This window comes from Ascaphus truei, chromosome 17 (assembly GCF_040206685.1).
Source record: "Ascaphus truei isolate aAscTru1 chromosome 17, aAscTru1.hap1, whole genome shotgun sequence".
Taxonomy (NCBI): domain Eukaryota; kingdom Metazoa; phylum Chordata; class Amphibia; order Anura; family Ascaphidae; genus Ascaphus; species Ascaphus truei.
In genome coordinates, this window is record NC_134499.1 from 19,582,905 (window position 1) to 19,607,084 (window position 24,180).

Sequence of the window (24,180 nt, forward strand, 5' to 3'; positions counted from 1 at the left end):
GGCAGGTACGGTGGCCTCAGAGTAACAAATCCCAACGCGTTTCGCCTGTGTTTCGGCTTCCTCTGGGATTTGGTACTCGGAGGCCACCGTACCTGCAGCCAGGCCAGCAGCTGTCCCAGGACTCCGCGACTCCAATGCAGAAGTGAAGGACCAGGGAAGCCGTGCGCGCTGTCTTTGCAGCCCAGGACATGACCGGAGTGAGTGTGAGTGTGCACTAAATCACTCCATGCTTGTTTCCAGCGGGGAGAGTGTGGGCTTGTGTCCTTTCCCCTCTGTGCTGTATGTTTTTTTCACTTAGTAAAACGTTATTATCCTACAGTATGTTGTTGCTTTTTTTGTCTTCTTCGCATGAGGATTGTTGCGGAGAGAGAAGAACTTTAACCCCCCAGTGTGATCCTCTACGGAGGAAATTGCATTGTGAGAGTATTTTCATCTTGTATTTTGACCTCAATCAGGGGTTAAATCACATTATCACTCACCTTACCTCTATTCAATTTGCGCTTAATTAATACTCTCTGTGGTTGCATGCAGTGCAGTGTATATGCAGTTACAGTGTGCATGCAGTTACAGTGTGCATGCAGTGCAGTGTATATGCAGTTACAGTGTGCATGCAGTGACAGTGTGCATGCAGTGACAGTGTGTAGTGACAGTGTGTATGCAGTGACAGTGTGTATGCAGTGACAGTGTGCATGCAGTGACAGTGTGCATGCAGTGACAGTGTGCAGTGTGTATGCAGTGACAATGAACATGCAGTGACAGTTTGCGTGTCCAGTGAATGCATGTGTGCTCTGAACACCCCCATGTGTCTGTGTATTGTTGTGTTGCTGTGCGTCCGTGTGTTGTATGTCTCTGTGTTCCCCCCTCGCCCCCCCCCCCTCACATACTGGAGCAGTGCCTGAACTCGAAGCGTAGGTGAGACCCCCGGAAGCGATCGATGGGAACGGGCAGCTTGATGAGCTCCCCCCAGCGGGGGCTGTTCGTGTGATACAGCACAAAAGAGTGGTACTGAGTGCGGGCAGCCTCCCCCGAACCCAGACTGATGCAGTCCTACAGGGGCACAGTATATACAGGTGTGTATATGTATGTATATATATATATATATATATATATATATATATATATATATATATATACACACATATCCACACAGTGTTACAGGGTACAATATATACAAGTGTGTGTGTGTGTGTGTGTGTATATATATATATATATATATATATATATATATATATACACACACACATATACAGTATTACAGGTGGACAGTATATACAGGTGTATGTGTGCGGGTGTTATATACACACAGTGTTAGAGGGGGACAGTATATACAGGTGTATGTGTGCGGGTGTTACATACACACAGTGTTACAGGGGGACAGTATATACAGGTGTATGTGTGCGGGTGTTACATACACACATAGGGACCTATTCTATAACCCTTCATTAAAAATAATCGCCGGGCCGGTTACGCGGCCAGTTTTGGGTGCGTTGCTATCACGGTATCAGAAAGTCTCGATTACCCGTGATAGCAAAATTCCCAAAACGGGCGAGTAGCCGGCGGCGTGATGATCGCCCCTCTGAAAAGGCCTCACCCGGCGATTTGTTTTTGATGGCAGAGAGAGAGCTGCACAGAGGGAGCCGCCTCACCCTGCGCATATCTCGCCAGCGATCGCAAGATTTTAATATACATTTTAATACTAGTGTGGAAGAGCAGGGGGTCTCCGGAGCAGAAACGCGTTGATTTCAGGTCCGGGGACCCCCTGCTTCCCGAGATACAGGCCCGGTTATGGGGTGCCGGTATATCCTATGCATGTCTCGCGTCACATGACCGCGGGATTTAAATGCATAGGAGATACCGTCAACCCATAACAGGGCCTGTATTTCGGGAAGCAGGGGGTCCCCGGACCTCAAATCAACGCGGTTCTGCTCCGGAGACCCCCTGCTCATCTACACTAGTAATACAATGGATATTAAAACAGTTTCATTACCTTAGCGGCTAGCCACTAAGGCAATGAAGGGGTTAAGAAGTAGGGATGAATCTCCGGGAAGCGCAGGGATATGTGAAAACAAAAATGTATATAGATAGTGCAATATTGCTGTGACAAATTAAATAAATTGGCTGATCTAATGCAGATGTACTCACAAGTGTGAGAAGGTTAAAGGCACGTAAAGGTATCTTTCCCAGAGTATGGATGTCACACTGTATTCAGGAAATCAATCTCAGCCCCATATTTCCTGAATACAGTGTGACATCCATACTCTGGGAAAGATACCTTTATGTGCCTTTAACCTTCTCACACTTGTGAGTACATCTGCATTAGATCAGCCAATTTATTTAATTTGTCACAGCAATATTGCACTATCTATATACATTTTTGTTTTCACATATCCCTGCGCTTCCCGGAGATTCATCCCTACTTCTCAACACGAGGACTGACAGAGCAATCCTCACCGGGTCATAGCAGCACCTGTTTTATGTGTTTACATAAGTATCACCTTTTGATTATTATTATCACTACGATTATATGTATAGCTAGTATTTTTATATAGAGCGCCACTATTAGATAAGTTTCCTTTTTCAAATGAAGGGGTTAAACCTCAATAGCCTGATTCTTGGGGCAGAGGGGGTGGATGAAGGGGGTAGTAGTCCCAGGGTGGGGGGGTTAGGCCTGCCTTGAAGGAGTTAACCCCTTCACTACCATAGCGGTGGGAACCCCTATGGTAATGAAGGGGTTAACCAGTCCCGCTACCCCCCCGAAAGGCCTAAACATCCATCTTGGGGCTACTACCCCCTTCCCCCAATTCCTTTAACCCCAAGAAACAAAAATAAACACAACAACCCTACTACCCACCTCCTCTACCCCCAACAACCCCCCACAACACACACAGTACAGTAAAATTACAGGCAAAATTACTATTGTCCTCATATGGATAATAGTGCATTTGCCCATTATAAAATCAAACATTAGGCAGCCAGCATAAATAAAACATTCAACTTAACCCTGCCATCAAGAAGGGCGTCCTCGTCAGCATACTCCGGGTCCATGTCCTCCGCTGCCAGCAAGAATACAAGAAAAAATACAATCTAATGGCCCCTAACCCCTTAATCACCTTAGCGGTTAATAACTGCTATAGTAATTAAGGGGTTAACCCACCCTGATACTGCATTAATCTGTGCCCTTTTTGGATACAGATAAATACAGTGACAGCCAATGCATTTTTTTTGAAAATACTTGTTTTCTATTGATTGTTATTTTTTTTATTTCTGTTTTTTGTTTGGATTAAATTGTTTTAAATTTGGATGGCTTGTTTTTAATACATTTTAAATGAATTATTTGTTTTGTTGGCTACTGGTTTTATTTCTTTAATTGATTTGTTGGATAGATGTTTATTTATTTGTATTCTTATGTTTTGGAATAACATACAGTAGTTGGAATTCTTTCGCTGTTTTAGTGACAGATTAATGTTATTGGTGTGTAGTTGAGGCTTTTTAGTTCTTTTATTGTTGGGGTGTTTAGGTGCTTGTGTGTTTCTTTGATTATTGTGTATTTTTGGCCTTAATTATTGTTATTAGGTTGACCATTGACTGCTAAAGTGGCTTATCATGCCCATATTATATGGGTATGATATACCACTGTGCCAAACAATGGGTACAGGGTGGGTACAGTGGTCCCGGGGTGGGTGGTTAGGCCTCCTGGGTGGGTAGCGGGGGGAGGGTGGGTTAACCCTTTAATTACTATAGCGGTTATTAACCGCTAAGGTGATTAAGGGGTTAGGGGCCATTAGATTGTATTTTTTCTTGTATTCTTGCTGGCATCGGAGGAAATGGACCTGGAGTATGCTGACGAGGATGCCCTTCATGATGGCAGGGGTAAGTTGAACGTTTTATTTACTTTATTAATGCTGGCTGGCTAATGTTTGATTTTATAATGGGCAAATGCACTACTATCCATATGTGGATAATAGCAATTTTGCCCATTTCTGTACTGTATGTGTTTTTTTGGGGGGCGGGGTGTTGTTAGGGGTAGAGGAGGTGGGTAGTACGTTTGTTGTGTTTTAAAATATTTATTGTGGGTAGCGGGGGTGGATGAAGGTGGCATTTGGCCCTTGCTGGGTAGCGGTATTAACCCGCTAAGGTATTGAAGGGGTTAAGTCCACCCGCAAGCCCCCCGCAAGGCCTAAACACCCACCAGGGGCCAAATACCACCTTCATCCACCCCTGCTACCCACAATGAAGATGGCACTGGTGGTTAACCCCTTCATTGCCTTAGCGGTTAGCCACTAAGGTAATGAAGTTGCCTGTAAATGCATTTTTATTGCATCTGTTTCATGCCGGGGGGGGGTCTCCGGTGCCGATATTCATGGGTATCAGCTCCGGAGACTCCCGGCATAAATCGGATGCAGGTCCTCTCTCGCCGCTTTCTCTGCAGGTTCTTCGCAGCATCACGCCAACTTTTCCTGGCGTGAGGACTTGGGGAGAAACTCGCCATTCTAGAGCCGTGCTTAGCCTCGATAAGCTAATCGAGGCTACTAGAATTGCACGAGTTTCAGAACCTGCTGATAAGTCGCACATCGCTGCTCACCCAGCGATCTTTTTTTGACGGCTGAAAAATTTGGCGATTCATGCCTTTTTCGCTCACTTATCGAGGCTTACTGAATAGCAGTAGGCATTTTGACCGAAAAGGCCTCGATAAGTGGCATATCGAATAGGCCCCATAGTGTTACACTTACAGGGGGACTGTACATACCTGTGTGTGTGTGTGTGTGTATATATTTAAATAGACATACACACACACAAAGACAGACAGTCCTACAGGGGCACAGTACATACAGGTGTGTGTGTGTGTGTGTGTATATATATATATATATATATATATATATATATATATATATATACAAATATAGCTGTATGCTCATCTGCATGTCTTAGGCAGGTCTGCAACCCCGCCTTTCCCCATTATCACCCAGCATACAGCACTTCCACTGCAGCAAGGGATTCTGGGAAATGACATGCAAATGAGCACACAGTGTCACTTTTTGCCTCAATAACCATTTTTAACATGAACCCCACACTGATGAGACCCATCAAGGTCGAAACAGCTGTCTGTGGGTGATTTTCTGGGTATGCACCTTAACCCTGGCTGTGCTCAAAGCTGTGACCATGCAGCAAGCTTAAGCCTATAGGGAACCATGTTAAAAATGGTTATTGAGGCAAAAAGTGACACTGTGTGCTCATTTGCATGTCATTTCCCAGAATCCCTTGCTGCAGTGGAAGTGCTGTATGCTGGGTGATAATGGGGAAAGGCGGGGTTGCAGACCTGCCTAAGACATGCAGATGAGCATACAGCTATATTTGCATATTTGCTTTCCTGTGGAGGGTTTTTGTCACTTTTTTTACTCACCATAACTTAACTCAGTATTATGTTTTTTTTATATATATATATATATATATATATATATATATATATATATATATATATATATATACATTTTAAGTTATGGTGGGTGAAAAAGGCAACAAAAAACCTGCACCGTTAGCATATAGCCAATAAAGAATATCACTTGTGAGAGGCGTATCCCGGTATTTTCCTGATTCTTCCCCAGCAACTTCTGTGTCTCCGCTGCAGCTCCCATAAAGATGGCTGTGTGGCGTCAAATGATGCCGTGTTACCATGACAAATTAACGCCGCGTGACGTCTTGACATCACTTAGTGTCCTGATGTCATGGCAACACGGCATCATTTGACGCCACACAGCCATCTTTATGGGAGCTGCAGCGGAGACACAGACGTTGCTGGGGAAGAATCAGGAAAATGCCGGGATACGCCTCTGAACCACGCCGCTGCACCCGCCGCAGGTAACACTCGCAAGCAGGTAAAATGCACTCGCCCCAGGCGAGGGGGCGAGTGCATTTGTCGAGCCCTGTGTATATATATATATATATATATATATATACACACATATATATATATATATATATATATATACATATATATATACACACACATACACACACATATATACCCACACACACACACACACACACACATACATATATATATTACATATATTATTCGGGTTATTATCAATACTCACCCTCAGGTTCTCACCGTCTGCGTATAACAAGCTCATCGTCACCTCAATGTTTTTCTGGACACTTTTTCCTCCTCTCTCAAAGTCCCCGCGCTCCACAGTCACATACAGGTCATTCCGTGCGTCCCCTGCAGCGGGGCAAACACGGGACAGTCACAGGACACACGCATGATACTGACGGAAGCGAGTGACAAACAGGACAGGAGGGAGCAAGCAACAGGAGGGAGAGAGAGTAACAGACGGAGGAGAGAAGTGCGCGAGTAACAGACAGCTGATAATAGCAAGAGTAACAGAAGGGAGAGGAGGGAGCGAGTAACAAAGAGGAGGGAGAAAGAGTAACAGAAGGGAGAGGAGGAAAAGTGTAACAAACTGGAGAGGAGGAAGAGAGTAACAAACGTGAGAGGAGAAAGAGAGTAACAGATGGGAGAGGATGGAGAGAGTAACAGACGGGAGAGGAGGGAGAGTAACAGATGGGAGAGGAGGAAGAGGGTAACAGACGGGAGAGGAGGAAGAGAGTAACAGATGGGAGAAGAGGGAAAGAGTAACAGACGGGAGAGGAGGAAGAGAGTAATAGATGGGAGAGGATGGAGAGTAACAGGCGGGAGAGGAGGGAGAGAGTAACAAATACGAGAGGGGGAGAGAGTACCAGGAAAGGAGTAATGGGGTAACAGCAACTAAAGTGTAAAATCTTTCTGGGGATCTGAGCCTAAGAAAGAAGAAATTACTGTGTGTGTGTGGGGGGGGGGGGGGGGGGAGGGGCAGAGGAGAAGCATCATACTCTCATCAAACATGTGAGTGTGAGTGAGCGAGGAAGAAGACAGACCTGTAAGTGAGGGATTGGACAGACCAGTTAGTGTAAGGGAGTGATTAGACAGTCCTGTGAATGCGAGTGTGAAGACAGACCAGTGAGTGTACGTGAGTGAGGAGACAGACCTGTGTGAGTGGAGGATTGTCAGAGCCGTGTGAGTGAACAGGACCAAGAGATGGTTGAGGGAGAGAGGTCCTGTGGGCAGAAGGAGCAGTGAGGACAGACATTCGTCTCACAGTGCAGGGGAGGTTGGGGGTGCGGGGGGAGGGGGGGGGAGCTGTGACTGCCTGAGATCTCTCCCCCCTTCCGAACCTGGCATGATGACATCGGGGAATCCCAGCTTGCGGGTCAGAGCCGCTCCTTTATTCAACAGCAGCGGGCTCTCCCTGCGGATCTGGTCCAAGTCCCCCCGCAGGAGCTGCAGGGATACGATCAGCCCTGCACACAGAGAGGAAGAGGGTGAGACCGGGGGGGAGTAGGGTCAGGCCTGTGCTATGGGGGGGGCAAAGGATGAGCTTGAGGGGTAGGATCTGTGGGGTGGGGGAGTGGTGTGTGAGTGAGGTGGGTAGATGCTATGGGGGAAGTGAGTTAGGGGAGTACATGCTGGGTAGGGTGTTGGTACCCAGGTGTGTGGGCAGGGTGTGTCTGAGGTGTCCCTTGTCCTGGGCGGGGTGGTGGTACCAAGGAGTGCGGGTAGGGCGTATCTGGGGGTCCCTTCTCCTGGGTGGGGTGGAGTGTGGGTAGGGCGTATCTGGGGGTCCCTTCCCCTGGGTGGGTGGTGGTACCCAGGATTGTGGGAAGGGCGTATCTGGGGGTCCCTTCCCCTGGGTGGGTGGTGGTACCCAGGAGTGCGGGTAGGGCGTATCTGGGGGTCCCTTCCCCTGGGTGGGTGGTGGTACCCAGGAGTGCGGGTAGGGCGTATCTGGGGGTCCCTTCTCCTGGGTGGGTGGTGGTACCCAGGAGTGCGGGTAGGGCGTATCTGGGGGTCCCTTCTCCTGGGTGGGGGGTGGTACCCAGGAGTGCGGGTAGGGCGTATCTGGGGGTCCCTTCTCCTGGGTGGGGGGTGGTACCCAGGAGTGCGGGTAGGGCGTATCTGGGGGTCCCTTCTCCTGGGTGGGGGGTGGTACCCAGGAGTGCGGGTAGGGCGTATCTGGGGGTCCCTTCTCCTGGGTGGGGGGTGGTACCCAGGAGTGCGGGTAGGGCGTATCTGGGGGTCCCTTCTCCTGGGTGGGGGGTGGTACCCAGGAGTGCGGGTAGGGCGTATCTGGGGGTCCCTTCTCCTGGGTGGGGGGTGGTACCCAGGAGTGCGGGTAGGGCGTATCTGGAGGTCCCTTCACCTGGGTGGGTGGTGGTACCCAGGAGTGCGGGTAGGGCGTATCTGGGGGTCCCTTCTCCTGGGTGGGGTGGAGTGTGGGTAGGGCGTATCTGGGGGTCCCTTCTCCTGAGTGGGGGGTGGTACCCAGGAGTGCGGGTAGGGCGTATCTGGGGGTCCCTTCTCCTGGGTGAGGGGTGGTGCGCACCGTAGTTTGAGCTGGGCGTGGAGTACTTGGTGCTAGACTTGCGGATAATGTTTTCGTGGATCTGGTACCACTCGTTCTCATTGTTACACCTAGAATGAGATCCCAAACAGAACTTCACAGCCCGGCCCAGACACCGCACCCTGCCCCCAAACAAGTGTCACACAGCGTCACCGCACCCTGCCCCCAAACAAGTGTCACACAGCGTCACCGCACCCTGCCCCCAAACAAGTGTCACACAGCGTCACCGCACCCTGCCCCCAAACAAGTGTCACACAGCGTCACCGCACCCTGCCCCCAAACAAGAGTCACACAGCGTCACCGCGTCACCGCACCGGCCCCCAATCAAGTGTCACACAGCGTCACCGCGTCACCGCACCCTGCCCCCAAACAAGTGTCACACAGCGTCACCGCGTCACCGCACCCTGCCCCCAAACAAGTGTCACACAGGGTCACCGCGTCACCGCACCCTGCCCCCAAACAAGTGTCACACAGCGTCACCGCGTCACCGCACCGGCCCCCAATCAAGTGTCACACAGCGTCACCGCGTCACCGCACCCTGCCCCCAAACAAGTGTCACACAGCGTCACCGCGTCACCGCACCCTGCCCCCAAACAAGTGTCACACAGGGTCACCGCGTCACCGCACCCTGCCCCCAAACAAGTGTCACACAGGGTCACCGCGTCACCGCACCGGCCCCCAATCAAGTGTCACACAGGGTCACCGCGTCATCGCACCCTGCCCCCAACCAAGTGTCACACAGCGTCACCGCGTCACCGCACCGGCCCCCAACCAAGTGTCACACAGAGTCACCGCACCCTGCCCCCAACCAAGTGTCACACAGGGTCACCGCGTCACCGCACCCTGCCCCCAAACAAGTGTCACACAGCGTCACCGCGTCACTGCACCGGCCCCCAATCAAGTGTCACACAGGGTCACCGCGTCACCACACCCTGCCCCCAAACAAGTGTCACACCGGGTCACCGCGTCACCGCACCCTGCCCCCAACCGTCACACAGGGTCACCGCGTCACCGCACCGGCCCCTAACCAGGTGTCACACAGCGTCACTGCGTCACCACACCCTGCCCCCAACCAAGTGTCACACCGCGTCACCGCATCCTGCCCCCAAACAAGTGTCACACAGGGTCACCGCACCCTGCCCCCAACCAAGTGTCACACAGCGTCACCGCACTCTGCCCCCAACCAAGTGTCACACCGCGTCACCGCATCCTGCCCCCAAACAAATGTCACACAGCGTCACCGCACCCTGCCCCCAAACAAGTGTCACACAGCGTCACCGCACCCTGCCCCCAAACAAGTGTCACACAGCGTCACCGCACCCTGCCCCCAAACAAGTGTCACACAGCGTCACCGCACCCTGCCCCCAAACAAGTGTCACACAGCGTCACCGCGTCACCGCACCGGCCCCCAATCAAGTGTCACACAGCGTCACCGCGTCACCGCACCCTGCCCCCAAACAAGTGTCACACAGGGTCACCGCGTCACCGCACCCTGCCCCCAAACAAGTGTCACACAGCGTCACCGCGTCACCGCACCGGCCCCCAATCAAGTGTCACACAGCGTCACCGCGTCACCGCACCCTGCCCCCAAACAAGTGTCACACAGCGTCACCGCGTCACCGCACCCTGCCCCCAAACAAGTGTCACACAGGGTCACCGCGTCACCGCACCCTGCCCCCAAACAAGTGTCACACAGGGTCACCGCGTCACCGCACCGGCCCCCAATCAAGTGTCACACAGGGTCACCGCGTCATCGCACCCTGCCCCCAACCAAGTGTCACACAGCGTCACCGCGTCACCGCACCGGCCCCCAACCAAGTGTCACACAGAGTCACCGCACCCTGCCCCCAACCAAGTGTCACACAGGGTCACCGCGTCACCGCACCCTGCCCCCAAACAAGTGTCACACAGCGTCACCGCTTCACTGCACCGGCCCCCAATCAAGTGTCACACAGGGTCACCGCGTCACCACACCCTGCCCCCAAACAAGTGTCACACCGGGTCACCGCGTCACCGCACCCTGCCCCCAACCGTCACACAGGGTCACCGCATCACCGCACCGGCCCCTAACCAGGTGTCACACAGCGTCACTGCGTCACCACACCCTGCCCCCAACCAAGTGTCACACCGCGTCACCGCATCCTGCCCCCAAACAAGTGTCACACAGGGTCACCGCACCCTGCCCCCAACCAAGTGTCACACAGCGTCACCGCACTCTGCCCCCAACCAAGTGTCACACCGCGTCACCGCATCCTGCCCCCAAACAAGTATCACACAGCGTCACCGCACCCTACCCCCAACCAAGTGTCACACAGCGTCACCGCGTCACCACACCGGCCCCCAACCAAGTGTCACACAGAGTCACTGCGTCATTGCACCCTGCCCCCAACCAAGTGTCACACAGCGTCACCGCACCCTGCCCCCAACCAAGTGTCACACCGCGTCACCGCACCCTGCCCCCAACCAAGTGTCACACAGCGTCACCGCATCACCGCACACTGCCCCCAACCAAGTGTCACACAGTCACCGCACCCTGCCCCCAACCAAGTGTCACACAGCGTCACCGCACCCTGCCCCCATCCAAGTGTCACACAGCGTCACCACACCCTGCCCCCATCCAAGTGTCACACAGCGTCACTGCGTCACCACACCCTGCCCCCAACCAAGTGTCACACAGCGTCACCGCGTCATTGCACCCTGCCCCGAACCAAGTGTCACACAGGGTCACCGCGTCACTGCATCACAACCTCCTGTCAGTAAAAGACTTTAATGGGTCCTGTATGGGGGGTCCCCATTACTGATGGGGTTCTTTGAATGCAGTGCATGAGGTCCCCCTATTATTAAGGTTCTATCTCTGCTCTGTGTATGGGGGTCCCCTTTTTATAGAGTCCCCTCTCTGCTCTGTGTATGCGGGTCTCCCTGTTATTGGGATTCTCTCCCTGCTCTGTGTATGGGGTCTTCCTGTTATTGGGATTCTCTCTGCTCTGTGTATGGGGTCCCCATGTTATAGGGTCCCCTCTCTGCTCTGTGTATGGGGGTGCCCCGGTTATTGGGTTCTCTCCGCTCGGTGTAAGGGATCACCCTGTTATAGGCTCCCCTGGTTATAGGGTCCCCTCTGTACTCACATATACACCTTCAGCACGAAGTATGGGGGTGCCCCTGTTATTGGGTTCTCTCTGCTTTGTGTATGGGGTCCCCTGTTATTAAGGTTCTCTCTCTGCTCTGTGTATGGGGGTGCCCCTGTTATTGGGTTCTCTCTGCTCTGTGTATGGGGTCCCCCTGTTATAGGCTCCCCTGGTTATAGGGTCCCCTCTGTACTCACATATACACCTTCAGCACGAAGTATGGGGGTGCCCCTGTTATTGGGTTCTCTCTGCTTTGTGTATGGGGTCCCCTGTTATTAAGGTTCTCTCTCTGCTCTGTGTATGGGGGTGCCCCTGTTATTGGGTTCTCTCTGCTCTGTGTATGGGGTCCCCCTGTTATAGGCTCCCCTGGTTATAGGGTCCCCCCTGTACTCACATATACACCTTCAGCACGAAGTCCTTCTCGTCCCGATGCTCACACAGAGAGGGGAGAGCCTCCCCGAGACTCAGCACTGAGCAGCCATACGGTCGCCGGTAATGGATGTGGGGGGGGCCCTTCCGGGAATCGTTCAGCAGCATGCGGCCTGCAGTGTGTATCATTGTGTGTGTATGACAACGCCGCAATTTGTATCACTGTCTCTCTGTATTAGTGCGTGCTGTGTGTGTACCAGTGTGTGTGATGTGTGTACCAGTGTGTGTGATGTGTGTGATGTGGGTGCAGTGTGTTTCAGTGCATGTAATGTTTGTGTCTCTGTGTCAGTGTGATGTGTGTGTACCAGTGTGTGTGTCGGTGTGTGATGTGTGTGATGGTATGATGTGTGTGATGTGTGTGATTTGGGTGCTGTGTGCATCACTGCATGTAATGTTTGTGTCTCTGTCAGTGTGATGTGTGTTCATCAGTGTGTGTCGGTGTGTGATGTGTGTTTATCAGTGTGTGTCAGCGTTTCTCAGTGTGTGTGATGGTGTGCTGTGTGTGATGTGGGTGCTGTGTGTATCAGTGCATGTAATGTTTGTGTCTCTGTCAGTGTGATGTGTGTGACGGCGTGCGTGTGGCGGTTGCGCTGGACACATACCTATCCTGATCACGTGAATGACAAGCTGCAGGTCTCTCTTTACATCCTTACTGCTCAGATCCTGTCAGAAAACACACAGGGTCTTTTCTCCAGGCGTGAGCAGCACACGCAGACGTCACATACATACCGTGAGCAGCACACGCAGACTTCACATATATACCGTGAGCAGCACATGCAGACGTCACATACATACAGTGAGCAGCACACGCAGACTTCACATATATACCGTGAGCAGCACATGCAGACGTCACATACATACCGTGAGCAGCACACGCAGACGTCACATACATACCGTGAGCAGCACACGCAGACGTCACATACATACCGTGAGCAGCACACGCAGACATCACATACATACCGTGAGCAGCACACACAGACGTCACATACATACTGTGAGCAGCACACACAGACGTCACATACATACCGTGAGCAGCACACGCAGACGTCACATACATACCGTGAGCAGCACACACAGACGTCACCTACATACTGTGAGCAGCACACACAGACGTCACATACATACCGTGAGCAGCACACGCAGACGTCATGTGCATCCCGTGAGCAGCACACGCAGATGTCATGTGCAACCCGTGAGCAGCATGCACAGAAGTCATGTGTATACTATGAGCAGTACACAGACGTCAAGTACATACCGCAGCACATGGATACGTCACGTGCATACCGTAAGCAACACGGGCACACGCCACATATATACATACATACAATGAGCAGCACACGCAGACATCAAATGCATACTGTGAGTAACACACGCAGACATCACGTGCATACCGTGAGCAGCACACGCAGACATCACATGCTTACCATGAGCAGCACACCGTGATCATCACACGCAGACGTCACATACATACAATGAGCAGCACACGCAGAAATCATGTGCATACTGTGAGTAGCAAACGCAGACATCACATGCTTACCATGAGCAGCACACCGTGATCACCACATGCAGACGTCACATACATTCCATGAGTAGCACACGCAGACATCACGTGCATACCGTGAGCAGCACACGAAGACCTCACGTGCATACCGTGTGCAGCACACGCAAACATAACGTGCATGCTATGAGCAGCACACGCAGACATCACGTGCATACCGTGAGCAGCACACGCAGCATACAGTGATCACTACACACATCACATACATACCATAAGCAGCACACACAGACATCACGTGCATACCGTGAGCAGCTCACGCAGCATACTATGAGCAGCACAGGCAGATATCACTGCGTGTGAGAAGCATACGCAGAAGTCACGTGACCTGCCTTGAGCAGCGCACAGATATCACGTGCATACCATGAGCAGCGCACGCAGACGTCACGTGCATACCGTGAGAAGCACACGCAGACGTCACATGCATACCGTGAGAAGCACGCGCAGACGTCATGTGCATACGGTGAGAAGCACACGCAGACATACCGTGAAGAGAGCACAGAGCCGCTCCACCTTCTCCGGGTTCCTGGGACCTCCGGTCTTATTTAGACGCACCATAAATTTCTCACTGAGGAACAAGAGACCACACTCAGGGGAACAGGGAGAGAGGGTGAAGGGAGAGAGGGCGCGGGGAGGGTGAGGGGAGAGGGTGCGGGGAGGGTGAGGGGAGAGAGGGCGCGGAGAGGGTGAGGGGAGAGAGGGCGCGGGGAGGGTGAGGGAAGAGAGGGTGTGGGGAGAGAGGGCGCGGGGAGGGTGAGGGGAGGGAGGGCGCGGGGAGGGTGAGGGAAGAGAGGGTGTGGGGAGAGGGCGCGGGGAGGGTGAGGGGAGAGAGGGTGCGGGGAGAGAAGGGGAGGGAGGGCGCGGGGAGGGTGAGGGGAGAGGGTGCGGGGAGAGAGGGCGCGGGGAGGGTGAGGGGAGAGAGGGTGCAGGGAGAGAGGGCGTGGGGAGGGTGAGGGGAGAGAGGGTGCGGGGAGGGTGAGGGGAGGGAGGGCGCGGGGAGAGAGGGCGTGGGGAGGGTGAGGGAAGAGAGGGTGTGGGGAGAGAGGGCGCGGGGAGGGGGAGGGAAGAGAGGGCGCGGGGAGGGGGAGGGCGCGGGGAGGGTGAGGGAAGAGAAGGGGAGGGAGGGCGCGGGGAGGGTGAGGGGAGAGAGGGCGCGGGGAGGGTGAGGGAAGAGAGGGTGTGAGGAGAGAGGGCGTGGGGGGGGGTGAAGGGAGAGGGCGCGGGGAGGGTGAAGGGAGAGTGTGGGGAGAGAGGGCGCGGGGAGAGAGGGCGTGGGGAGGGTGAGGGAAGAGAGGGTGTGGGGAGAGAGGGCGCGGGGAGGGGGAGGGAAGAGAGGGCGCGGGGAGGGCGCGGGGAGGGTGAGGGAAGAGAAGGGGAGGGAGGGCGTGGGGAGGGTGAGGGGAGAGAGGGCGCGGGGAGGGTGAGGGAAGAGAGGGTGTGAGGAGAGAGGGCGTGGGGGGGGTGAAGGGAGAGGGCGCGGGGAGGGTGAAGGGAGAGGGCGCCGGGAGGGTGTGGGGAGAGAGGGCGCGGGGAGGGTGTGGGGAGAGAGGGCGCGGGGAGGGTGAGGGGAGAGAGGGCGCGGGGAGGTTGAGGGGAGAGAGGGCATGTGGAGGGTGAGGGGAGAGAGGGCGGGGAGAGGACACGGGGAGAGAGGATGAGGGGAGAGAGGGCGCGGGGAGAGAGGGCGCGGGGAGAGAGGGCGTGGGGAGGGTGCGGGGAGAGTGGGCGCGGGGCGGTAAGGGGAGAGAGGGTATGGGGAGGCGGAGGGGAGGGCGGGAATTACTGAGGGTGAGGGGAGGGCGGGTATGGGGAGGGTGAGAGTGATGGATGACTGAGGGGGGTAGGCTAGGTATGTGGGGATGGGATGAGGGGGGAAGCTTGTGATGATGGGATGAGGGGGACGGGTTGAGGGGGGCACGCCTGTGAGGATGGGATAAGGGGGACAGGATGAGGGGGGGACGCCTGTGAGGAGAGGATGAGAGGGGAAAGCCGCGGGGGATGAGAGGGGGACGCCTGTGAGGACAGGATGAGGGTGGGAAGCCTGTGAGGACAGGATGAGGGCGACGGGATGAGGAGGGGACACCTATGAGGACAGGATGAGGGCGACGGGATGAGGAGGGGACACCCATGAGGACAGGATGAGGGGGACGGGATGAGGTGGGGACACCTATGAGGACAGGATGAGGGGGACGGGATGAGGGAGGGGAGCATGTGAGAACGGGATAAGGGGGGGGGTGAGAGGGGGACGCCTGTGAGGACGGGATGAGGGGGACGGGATGAGGGGGGAGGGATGAGGGGGGGATGCCCGTGGGGACAGAATGAGGGGGGGATGCCTGTGGGGACAGGATGAGGGGGGGGATCCTGTGAGGACAGGATGAGGGGGACGGGATGAGGGGGACAGGATGAGGGGGACGGGATGAGGGGGACGGGATGAGGGGCGCACCTAATCTGCCGAGCCTCCCTCATGTCATAGAGCGAGAAGAAGATGTCCACATCCTCCCCGATGTTGCCGTGTGTGAAGCTCTTCAGGTTGAGCAGCAGGTGGTGAGGAACGGGGACGCGCGGCTCCTTGTGACGCTGCCGCAGGGTGTCCGCCTGCGACAGGAAACCAAGTCACATGTCACCAAACTGTCATGGGGGTACCCCCTCCTATATCTGTCTCCTCCCTCCTGTCTCTCTGTCTCCCCCCCCGTCTCTCAGTCTCCCCCCCTCCTATACCTTCCCCCCTCCTGTCTCTCTGTCTCCCCCCCGTCTCTCTGTCTCTCCCCTCCTATATCTCAGTCTCCCCCCCTCCTATACCTTCCCCCTCCTGTCTCTCTGTCTCCCCCTCCTGTCTCTGTCTCCCCCTTCTATATATCAGTCTCCCCCCTCCTATACCTTCCCCCTCCTGTCTCTCTGTCTCCCCCTCCTGTCTGTGTCTCCCCCTTCTATATATCAGTCTCCCCCCTCCTATACCTTCCCCCTCCTGTCTCTCTGTCTCTCCCCTCAAGTCTCTCCCCCTCCTATAACTCAGTCTCTCCCCCTCCTATATCTCACTCTCCATCCCCCTCCTATACCTCCGCCACCTGTCTCTCAAGTCTCCCCCTCTCTTGTCCATCTACCAGTCCCCCCCTGTCTCTCAGTCTCCCAACCCCCCCTCCTATATCGGTCTCTCCCCGCCTATATCTCAGTCTCTCCCCCCTGTCTCTCAGTCTCACCCCCTCATGTCTCTCCCCCCTCCTATATATCTGACTCTCCCCCCTCCTGCCTCTCCCCCCTCCTGTCGCTCTGTCTCTCCCCCCTTCTGTCTCAGTCTCCCCCCTCCTATATCTCAGTCTCTCCCCCCTCCTGTCTCTCCCCCTCCTATATCTCAGTCTCTCCCCCCTCCTGTCTCTCCCCCCTCCTATATCACAGCCCCCCCTCTAACCTGGTTCGTACTCTGCTGAACACTGTGCCGACTGGACAGGTGCTGGATAGAGAGGGAATCAATCATCAGGAGTTGGGTTATCACGGTAAAGTGTTACAGGGTCACTGCTGGAGTAATGAGGCACTCAGGAGTTGGGTTATCACGGTAAAGTGTTACAGGGTCACTGCTAGAGTAATGAGGCACTCAGAAGTTGGGTTATCACGGTAAAGCATTACAGAGTTACTGCATTAGCCATAAGGCACTCAGGAGTTGGGTTATCACAGTCACAGGGCCACGTTACTCACCATTTTGTATAAGTCGGAGACGCTAATCTGATCAGAATCAACAACCTGAAACTCCCTGCGGGGAACTAAGTCCAAACCGAGGTGTCTGAGGGAAGAGAAAGAGAAAGGGTGCAGTGCGGGAACAGCAGGGCAGGATGGAGGTGCCACGACAGCGCTGTGGGTGTGGTGGGCATCAGCGCTGGAATAGCAGAGAGCGCAGCGTGTATGACGGGTCAGCGCTGGAATAGCAGAGGACGCAGTGTGTATGATAGGGGTCAGTGCTGGAATAGAAGAGGGCGCAGTGTGTATGATAGGGGTCAGTGCTGGAATAGCAGAGGGAGCAGTGTGTATGACAGGTCAGCGCTGGAATAGGAGAGGACGCGGTGTGTATGATAGGGGTCAGTGCTGGAATAAAAGAGGGCGCAGTGTGTATGAAGGGTCAGCGCTGGAATAGCAGAGAAGCAGTGTGTATGACGGGTCAGCGCTGGAATAGCAGAGAGAGCAGTGTGTATGACGGGTCAGCGCTGGAATAGCAGAGGAAGCAGTGTGTATGATGGGTCAGCGCTGGAATAGCAGAGGAAGCAGTGTGTATGATAGGGGTCAGCGCTGGAATAGCAGAGGGAGCAGTGTGTATGACGGGTCAGCGCTGGAATAGAAGAGGGAGCAGTGTGTATGACGGGTCAGCGCTGGAATAGCAGAGGAAGCAGTGTGTATGATAGGGGTCAGCGCTGGAATAGCAGAGGGAGCAGTGTGTATGACGGGTCAGCGCTGGAATAGCAGAGGAAGCAGTGTGTATGATAGGGGTCAGCGCTGGAATAGCAGAGGGAGCAGTGTGTATGACGGGTCAGCGCTGGAATAGTAGAGGACGCGGTGTGTATGATAGGGGTCAGTGCTGGAATAAAAGAGGGCGTAGTGTGTATGAAGGGTCAGCGCTGGAATAGCAGAGAAGCAGTGTGTATGACGGGTCAGCGCTGGAATAGCAGTGAGAGCAGTGTGTATGACGGGTCAGCGCTGGAATAGCAGAGAGAGCAGTGTGTATGACGGGTCAGCGCTGGAATAGCAGAGAGAGCAGTGTGTATGATGGGTCAGCGCTGGAATAGAAGAGGGAGCAGTGTGTATGATAGGGGTCAGCACTGGAATAGCAGAGGAAGCAGTGTGTATGATAGGGGTCAGCGCTGGAATAGCAGAGATCGCAGTGTGTATGATAGGGGTCAGCACTGGAATAGGAGTGGGAGCAGTGTGTATGACGGATCAGCGCTGGTATAGAAGAGGGAGCAGTGTGTATGACGGGTCAGCGCTGGTATAGAAGAGGGAGCAGTGTGTATGATGGGTGTCAGCCCTGGAATAGCAGAGGGAGCAGTGTGTATGATAGGGGTCAGCGCTGGAATAGTTGAGGGAGCAGTGTGTATGATGTATGTCAGCGCTGGTATAGAAGAGGGAGCAGTGTGTATGATGGGTGTCAGCAATGGAATAGCAGAGGGAGCAGTGTGTATGATAGGGGTCAGCGCTGGAATAGTTGAGGGAGCAGTGTGTATGATAGGGGTCAGCGCTGGAATAGTTGAGGGAGCAGTGTGTATGATAGGGGTCAGCGCTGGAATAGAAGAGGGAGCAGTGTGTATGATGGGTCAGCACTGGAATAGAAGAGGGAGCAGTGTGTATGATAGGGGTCAGCGCTGGAATAGAAGAGGGAGCAGTGTGTATGATGGGTGTCAGTGCTGGAATAGCAGAGTAGTCTGTATGATGGGTCAGCGCTGGAATAGCAGACGTCGCAGTGTGTATGATGGGTTGAATAGTTGAGAGCAGTGTGTATGATAGGGGTCAGCGCTGGAATAGCAGACGTCGCAGTGTGTATGATGGGTCAGCGCTGGTATAGCAGAGGGAGCAGTGTGTATGATAGGGGTCAGCGCTGGAATAGTTGAGGGAGCAGTGTGTATGATAGGGGTCAGCGCTGGAATAGTTGAGGGAGCAGTGTGTATGATAGGGGTCAGCGCTGGAATAGAAGAGGGAGCAGTGTGTATGATGGGTGTCAGTGCTGGAATAGCAGAGTAGTCTGTATGATGGGTCAGCGCTGGAATAGCAGACGTCGCAGTGTGTATGATGGGTCAGCGCTGGAATAGCAGACGTCGCAGTGTGTATACAGTATAATGACCAACTTTTCAGCGGCTGCAAAGCTCTTTCTCAGGACTGTCACACTGACATTTACTCATGTCACTATGATTGGTCAGTACTCCCTCACACTGCTCTGTGATTGGTCAGTATTCCCTCACACTGCTCTGTGATTGATCAGTATTCCCTCACACTGCTCTGTGATTGGTCGGTAGTCCCTCATGCTGCTCTGTGATTGGTCGGTAGTCCCTCATGCTGCTCTGTGATTGGTCGGTAGTCCCTCATGCTGCTCTGTGATTGGTCGGCACTCACTCATTGCCCCAGTCCAGGCGCACGGTTAGATGTCTCTTCACCTCCTGCCCTTGGTCCTGTGTCAGGTGACCCGAAAGCAGCTGCCTGCGCAGGTCGATGACCTCATTCATCACATGACGCAGTTTGTAGAAGAGATCCACCTTGTGCGTCTACATTCGGGGTGGGGGGGAGAGGAGAAACAGAGGTCAAAGAGAGGAGGAGGGGTGTTATTTTATATTGCAGACACCTTACAATTTACACTGTTACATTGCCCCCTTCCCCCCCCCCCAAGCCCACCCTCTCTTGAAATCCTAGTTTTCAAAACCTGCCTCCCTTTTCTAAACCTGTTCTTATTGCTGGCATCTACCGCCCCCCTAAAGCCCCACTACAGTCCCTGACTGATATCACCCAGTTTCTTGGCTCAATTTCCTCTCTGAATGGGAAGACTGAGCTGCTAGTTCTTGGGGATTTCAACTACAATTGGCTCGACCCTAAAAACAACAAGTGTGTGTGTGTGTGCGCGTTTGCAGAGAGCAGTATATATATATGTGTGTGTGTGTGCGTTTGCAGAGAGCAGTATATATATGTGTGTGTGTGCGTGCGTTTGCAGAGAGCAGTATATATATGTGTGTGTGTATGTGTGTGTGCAGAGCAGTATATATGTGGGTGTGTGCGTGCGCGTGCAGAGAGCAGTATATATATATGTGTGTAGAGAGCAGTGCATGTATGCAGAGAGCAGTATGTGTGTGTGTGTGTGCAGAGAGTAGAGAGCAGTGTGTGTGCAGAGAAGTATATATATATGTGTGTGTGTGCAGAGAGCAGTATATATGTGGGTGTGTGCGTGCAGAGAGCAGTGTGTGTGTGTGCGTGCAAAGAGTAGTGTTTGTGGGTGCGTGTGTGTGTGCAGAGAGCAGTGCGTGCGTGCCGAGAGCAGTGCGTGTGTGTGTGCAGAGAGCAGTGTGTGTGTAGAGAGCAGTATATATGTGTGTGTGTGTGTGTGTGCGTGCAGAGTAGTGTATATATATATATATATGTGTGCAGAGAGCAGTATATATGTGTGTGTGTACGTGCAGAGAGTAGTGTGTGTGTGTGCGTGTGTGCAGAGAGCAGCGTGCGTGCGTGTGTACGTGCAGAGAGCAGTATATATATATATGTGTGTGTGTGTGTGTGTGTGTGTGTGCGTGTCAGTGCTGCCTGTGCTGCTGCAGGTGATTATTGGTGCAGGGACTTCTCAGGCTGCCGCCCCCGCATTCATCTCCCCGAGAGCCGCACACAGCCCCATCCCAGTAACAAATCTGGGGCTTCTCACTAACTGGTTGGGGGGGGAAAGTGACGCCCGTATGAGTCTATCTGCAGCCTCCTCCATATTTAAAGTGCGCCCCTCTCTTGTACCCGCTGGGCCTGTGCAGTCAGGTTAATGAGGTGTCACCAAATCCTTCCCCCGGGGATACAGAAGCTGGGAGTTCTGACATGACAACCCCTCCAAGCCCGGCTGGGACAGTGGGGAGACGCTGTCACGGGGGGGGGGATGCTGTGAATTGGTGGGAGATGCAGTGATGGGGCAGGAGGCAGTGCCAGCGTTCTTACTTTCTCCTCACATGCCAACTGATAAATGATAAATTTACTGGTCTCCTGCTGCTGGCCCCGTATGGTCCTGTCCCACACAGGAGTGACTGGTCTCCTGCTGCTGGCCCTGTGTGGTCCTGTCCCACACAGGAGTGACTGGTCTCCTGCTGCTGGCCCCGTATGGTCCTGTCCCACACAGGAGTGACTGGTCTCCTGCTGCTGGCCCTGTGTGGTCCTGTCCCACACAGGAGTGACTGGTCTCCTGCTGCTGGCCCCGTATGGTCCTGTCCCACACAGGAGTGACTGGTCTCCTGCTGCTGGCCCTGTGTGGTCCTGTCCCACACAGGAGTGACTGGTCTCCTGCTGCTGGCCCCGTATGGTCCTGTCCCACACAGGAGTGACTGGTCTCCTGCTGCTGGCCCCGTATGGTCCTGTCCTACACAGGAGTGACTGGTCTCCTGCTGCTGGCCCTGTCCCACACAGGAGTTACTGGTCTCCTGCTGCTGACCCCGTATGGTCCTGTCCCACACAGGAGTTACTGGTCTCCTGCTGCTGACCCCGTATGATCCTGTCCCACACAGGAGTTACTGGTCTCCTGCTGCTGACCCCGTATGATCCTGTCCCACACAGGAGTGACTGGTCTCCTGCTGCTGGCCCCGTATGGTCCTGTCCCACACAGGAGTTACTGGTCTCCTGCTGCTGGCCCTGTGTGATCCTGTCCCACACAGGAGTTACTGGTCTCCTGCTGCTGACCCCGTATGATCCTGTCCCACACAGGAGTTACTGGTCTCCTGCTGCTGACCCCGTATGATCCTGTCCCACACAGGAGTGACTGGTCTCCAGCTGCTGGCCCCGTATGGTCCTGTCCCACACAGGAGTTACTGGTCTCCTGCTGCTGACCTCGTATGGTCCTGTCCCACACAGGAGTGACTGGTCTCCTGCTGCTGGCCCTGTCCCACACAGGAGTGACTGGTCTCCAGCTGCTGGGCCTGTGTGGTCCTGTCCCACACAGGAGTGACTGGTCTCCTGCTGCTGACCCCGTATGGTCCTGTCCCACACAGGAGTGACTGCTCTACTTCTGCTGGCCCCGTGTGGTCCTGTCCCACACAGGAGTGACTGGACTACTGGTGCTGACCCCGTATGATCCTGTCCCACACATGAGTGACTGGTCTCCTGCTGCTGACGCCGTATGATCCTGTCCCACACAGGAGTGACTGGTCTCCTGCTGCTGGCCCCGTATGGTCCTGTCCCACACAGGAGTGACTGGTCTCCTGCTGCTGACCCTGTGTGGTCCTGTCCCACACAGGAGTGACTGGTCTCCTGCTGCTGACTCTGTATGGTCCTGTCCCACACAGGAGTGACTGGTCTCCTGCTGCTGCCCCCGTATGGTCCTGTCCCACACAGGAGTGACTGGTCTCCCGCTGCTGGCCCCGTATGGTCCTGTCCCACACAGGAGTGACTGGTCTCCTGCTGCTGACCCTGTATGGTCCTGTCCCACACAGGAGTGACTGGTCTCCTGCTGCTGACCCCGTATGGTCCTGTCCCACACAGGAGTGACTGGTCTCCTGCTGCTGGCCCTGTGTGATCCTGTCCCACACAGGTGTGACTGGTCTCCTGCTGCTGGCCCCGTATGGTCCTGTCCCACACATGAGTGACTGCTCTCCTGCTGCTGGCCCCGTGTGGTCCTGTCCCACACAGGAGTGACTGGTCTCCTGCTGCTGACCCCGTATGGTCCTGTCCCACACAGGAGTTACTGGTCTCCTGCTGCTGACCCCGTATGATCCTGTCCCACACAGGAGTGACTGGTCTCCTGCTGCTGACCCCGTATGGTCCTGTCAAACACAGGAGTGACTGGTCTCCTGCTGCTGACCCCGTATGGTCCTGTCCCACACAGGAGTGACTGGTCTCCTGCTGCTGACCCCGTATGGTCCTGTCCCACACAGGAGTTACTGGTCTCCTGCTGCTGACCCCGTATGGTCCTGTCCCACACAGGAGTGACTGGTCTCCTGCTGCTGACCCCGTATGATCCTGTCCCACACAGGAGTGACTGGTCTCCTGCTGCTGGGCCTGTGTGGTCCTGTCCCACACAGGAGTGACTGATCTCCTGCTGCTGGCCCCGTATGGTCCTGTCCCACACAGGAGTGACTGGTCTCCTGCTGCTGGCCCTGTGTGGTCCTGTCCCACACAGGAGTGACTGGTCTCCTGCTGCTGGCCCCGTATGGTCCTGTCCCACACAGGAGTGACTGGTCTCCTGCTGCTGACCCGGTGTGATCCTGTCCCACACAGGAGTGACTGGTCTCCTGCTGCTGGCCCTGTGTGATCCTGTCCCACACAGGAGTGACTGGTCTCCTGCTGCTGGCCCTGTGTGATCCTGTCCCACACAGGAGTGACTGGTCTCCTGCTGCTGACCCCGTATGGTCCTGTCCCACACAGGAGTTACTGGTCTCCTGCTGCTGACCCCGTATGATCCTGTCCCACACAGGAGTGACTGGTCTCCTGCTGCTGACCCCGTATGGTCCTGTCAAACACAGGAGTGACTGGTCTCCTGCTGTTGACCCCGTATGTTCCTGTCCCACACAGGAGTGACTGGTCTCCTGCTGCTGACCCCGTATGGTCTTGTCAAACACAGGAGTGACTGGTCTCCTGCTGCTGGGCCTGTGTGTGGTCCTGTCCCACACAGGAGTGACTGGTCTCCTGCTGCTGGCCCTGTGTGGTCCTGTCCCACACAGGAGTTACTGGTCTCCTGCTGCTGGCCGTGTGGTCCTGTCCCACACAGGAGTGACTGGTCTCCTGCTGCTGGCCCTGTGTGGTCCTGTCCCACACAGGAGTGACTGGTCTCCTGCTGCTGGCCCTGTATGGTCCTGTCCCACACAGGAGTGACTGGTCTCCTGCTGCTGTCCCCGTATGGTCCTGTCCCACACAGGACTTACTGGTCTCCTGCTGCTGACCCCCTATGGTCCTGTCCCACACAGGAGTGACTGGTCTCCTGCTGCTGACCCGG

At 54.7% G+C, this 24,180-nt stretch overlaps 1 protein-coding gene across 2 annotated transcripts in view; it reads right to left on the reverse strand.

Annotated features, from left to right (window-relative positions):
* Positions 1 to 24,180, reverse strand: part of DOCK3 (dedicator of cytokinesis 3) — a 167,715-nt gene that overhangs the window by 66,478 nt on the left and 77,057 nt on the right. For both annotated transcript variants that reach the window (XM_075574192.1, XM_075574193.1), the window contains exons 6-16: positions 19,635 to 19,783; positions 17,238 to 17,322; positions 16,954 to 16,995; positions 15,991 to 16,142; positions 14,034 to 14,115; positions 12,595 to 12,655; positions 11,958 to 12,105; positions 8,421 to 8,509; positions 7,213 to 7,338; positions 6,096 to 6,220; positions 885 to 1,047 (exon numbers count right to left, since the gene is read on the reverse strand). In XM_075574192.1, coding sequence (XP_075430307.1) covers positions 885 to 1,047; positions 6,096 to 6,220; positions 7,213 to 7,338; positions 8,421 to 8,509; positions 11,958 to 12,105; positions 12,595 to 12,655; positions 14,034 to 14,115; positions 15,991 to 16,142; positions 16,954 to 16,995; positions 17,238 to 17,322; positions 19,635 to 19,783 — 1,222 coding nt within the window. The remainder of the gene's footprint in view (positions 1 to 884; positions 1,048 to 6,095; positions 6,221 to 7,212; positions 7,339 to 8,420; positions 8,510 to 11,957; positions 12,106 to 12,594; positions 12,656 to 14,033; positions 14,116 to 15,990; positions 16,143 to 16,953; positions 16,996 to 17,237; positions 17,323 to 19,634; positions 19,784 to 24,180) is intronic.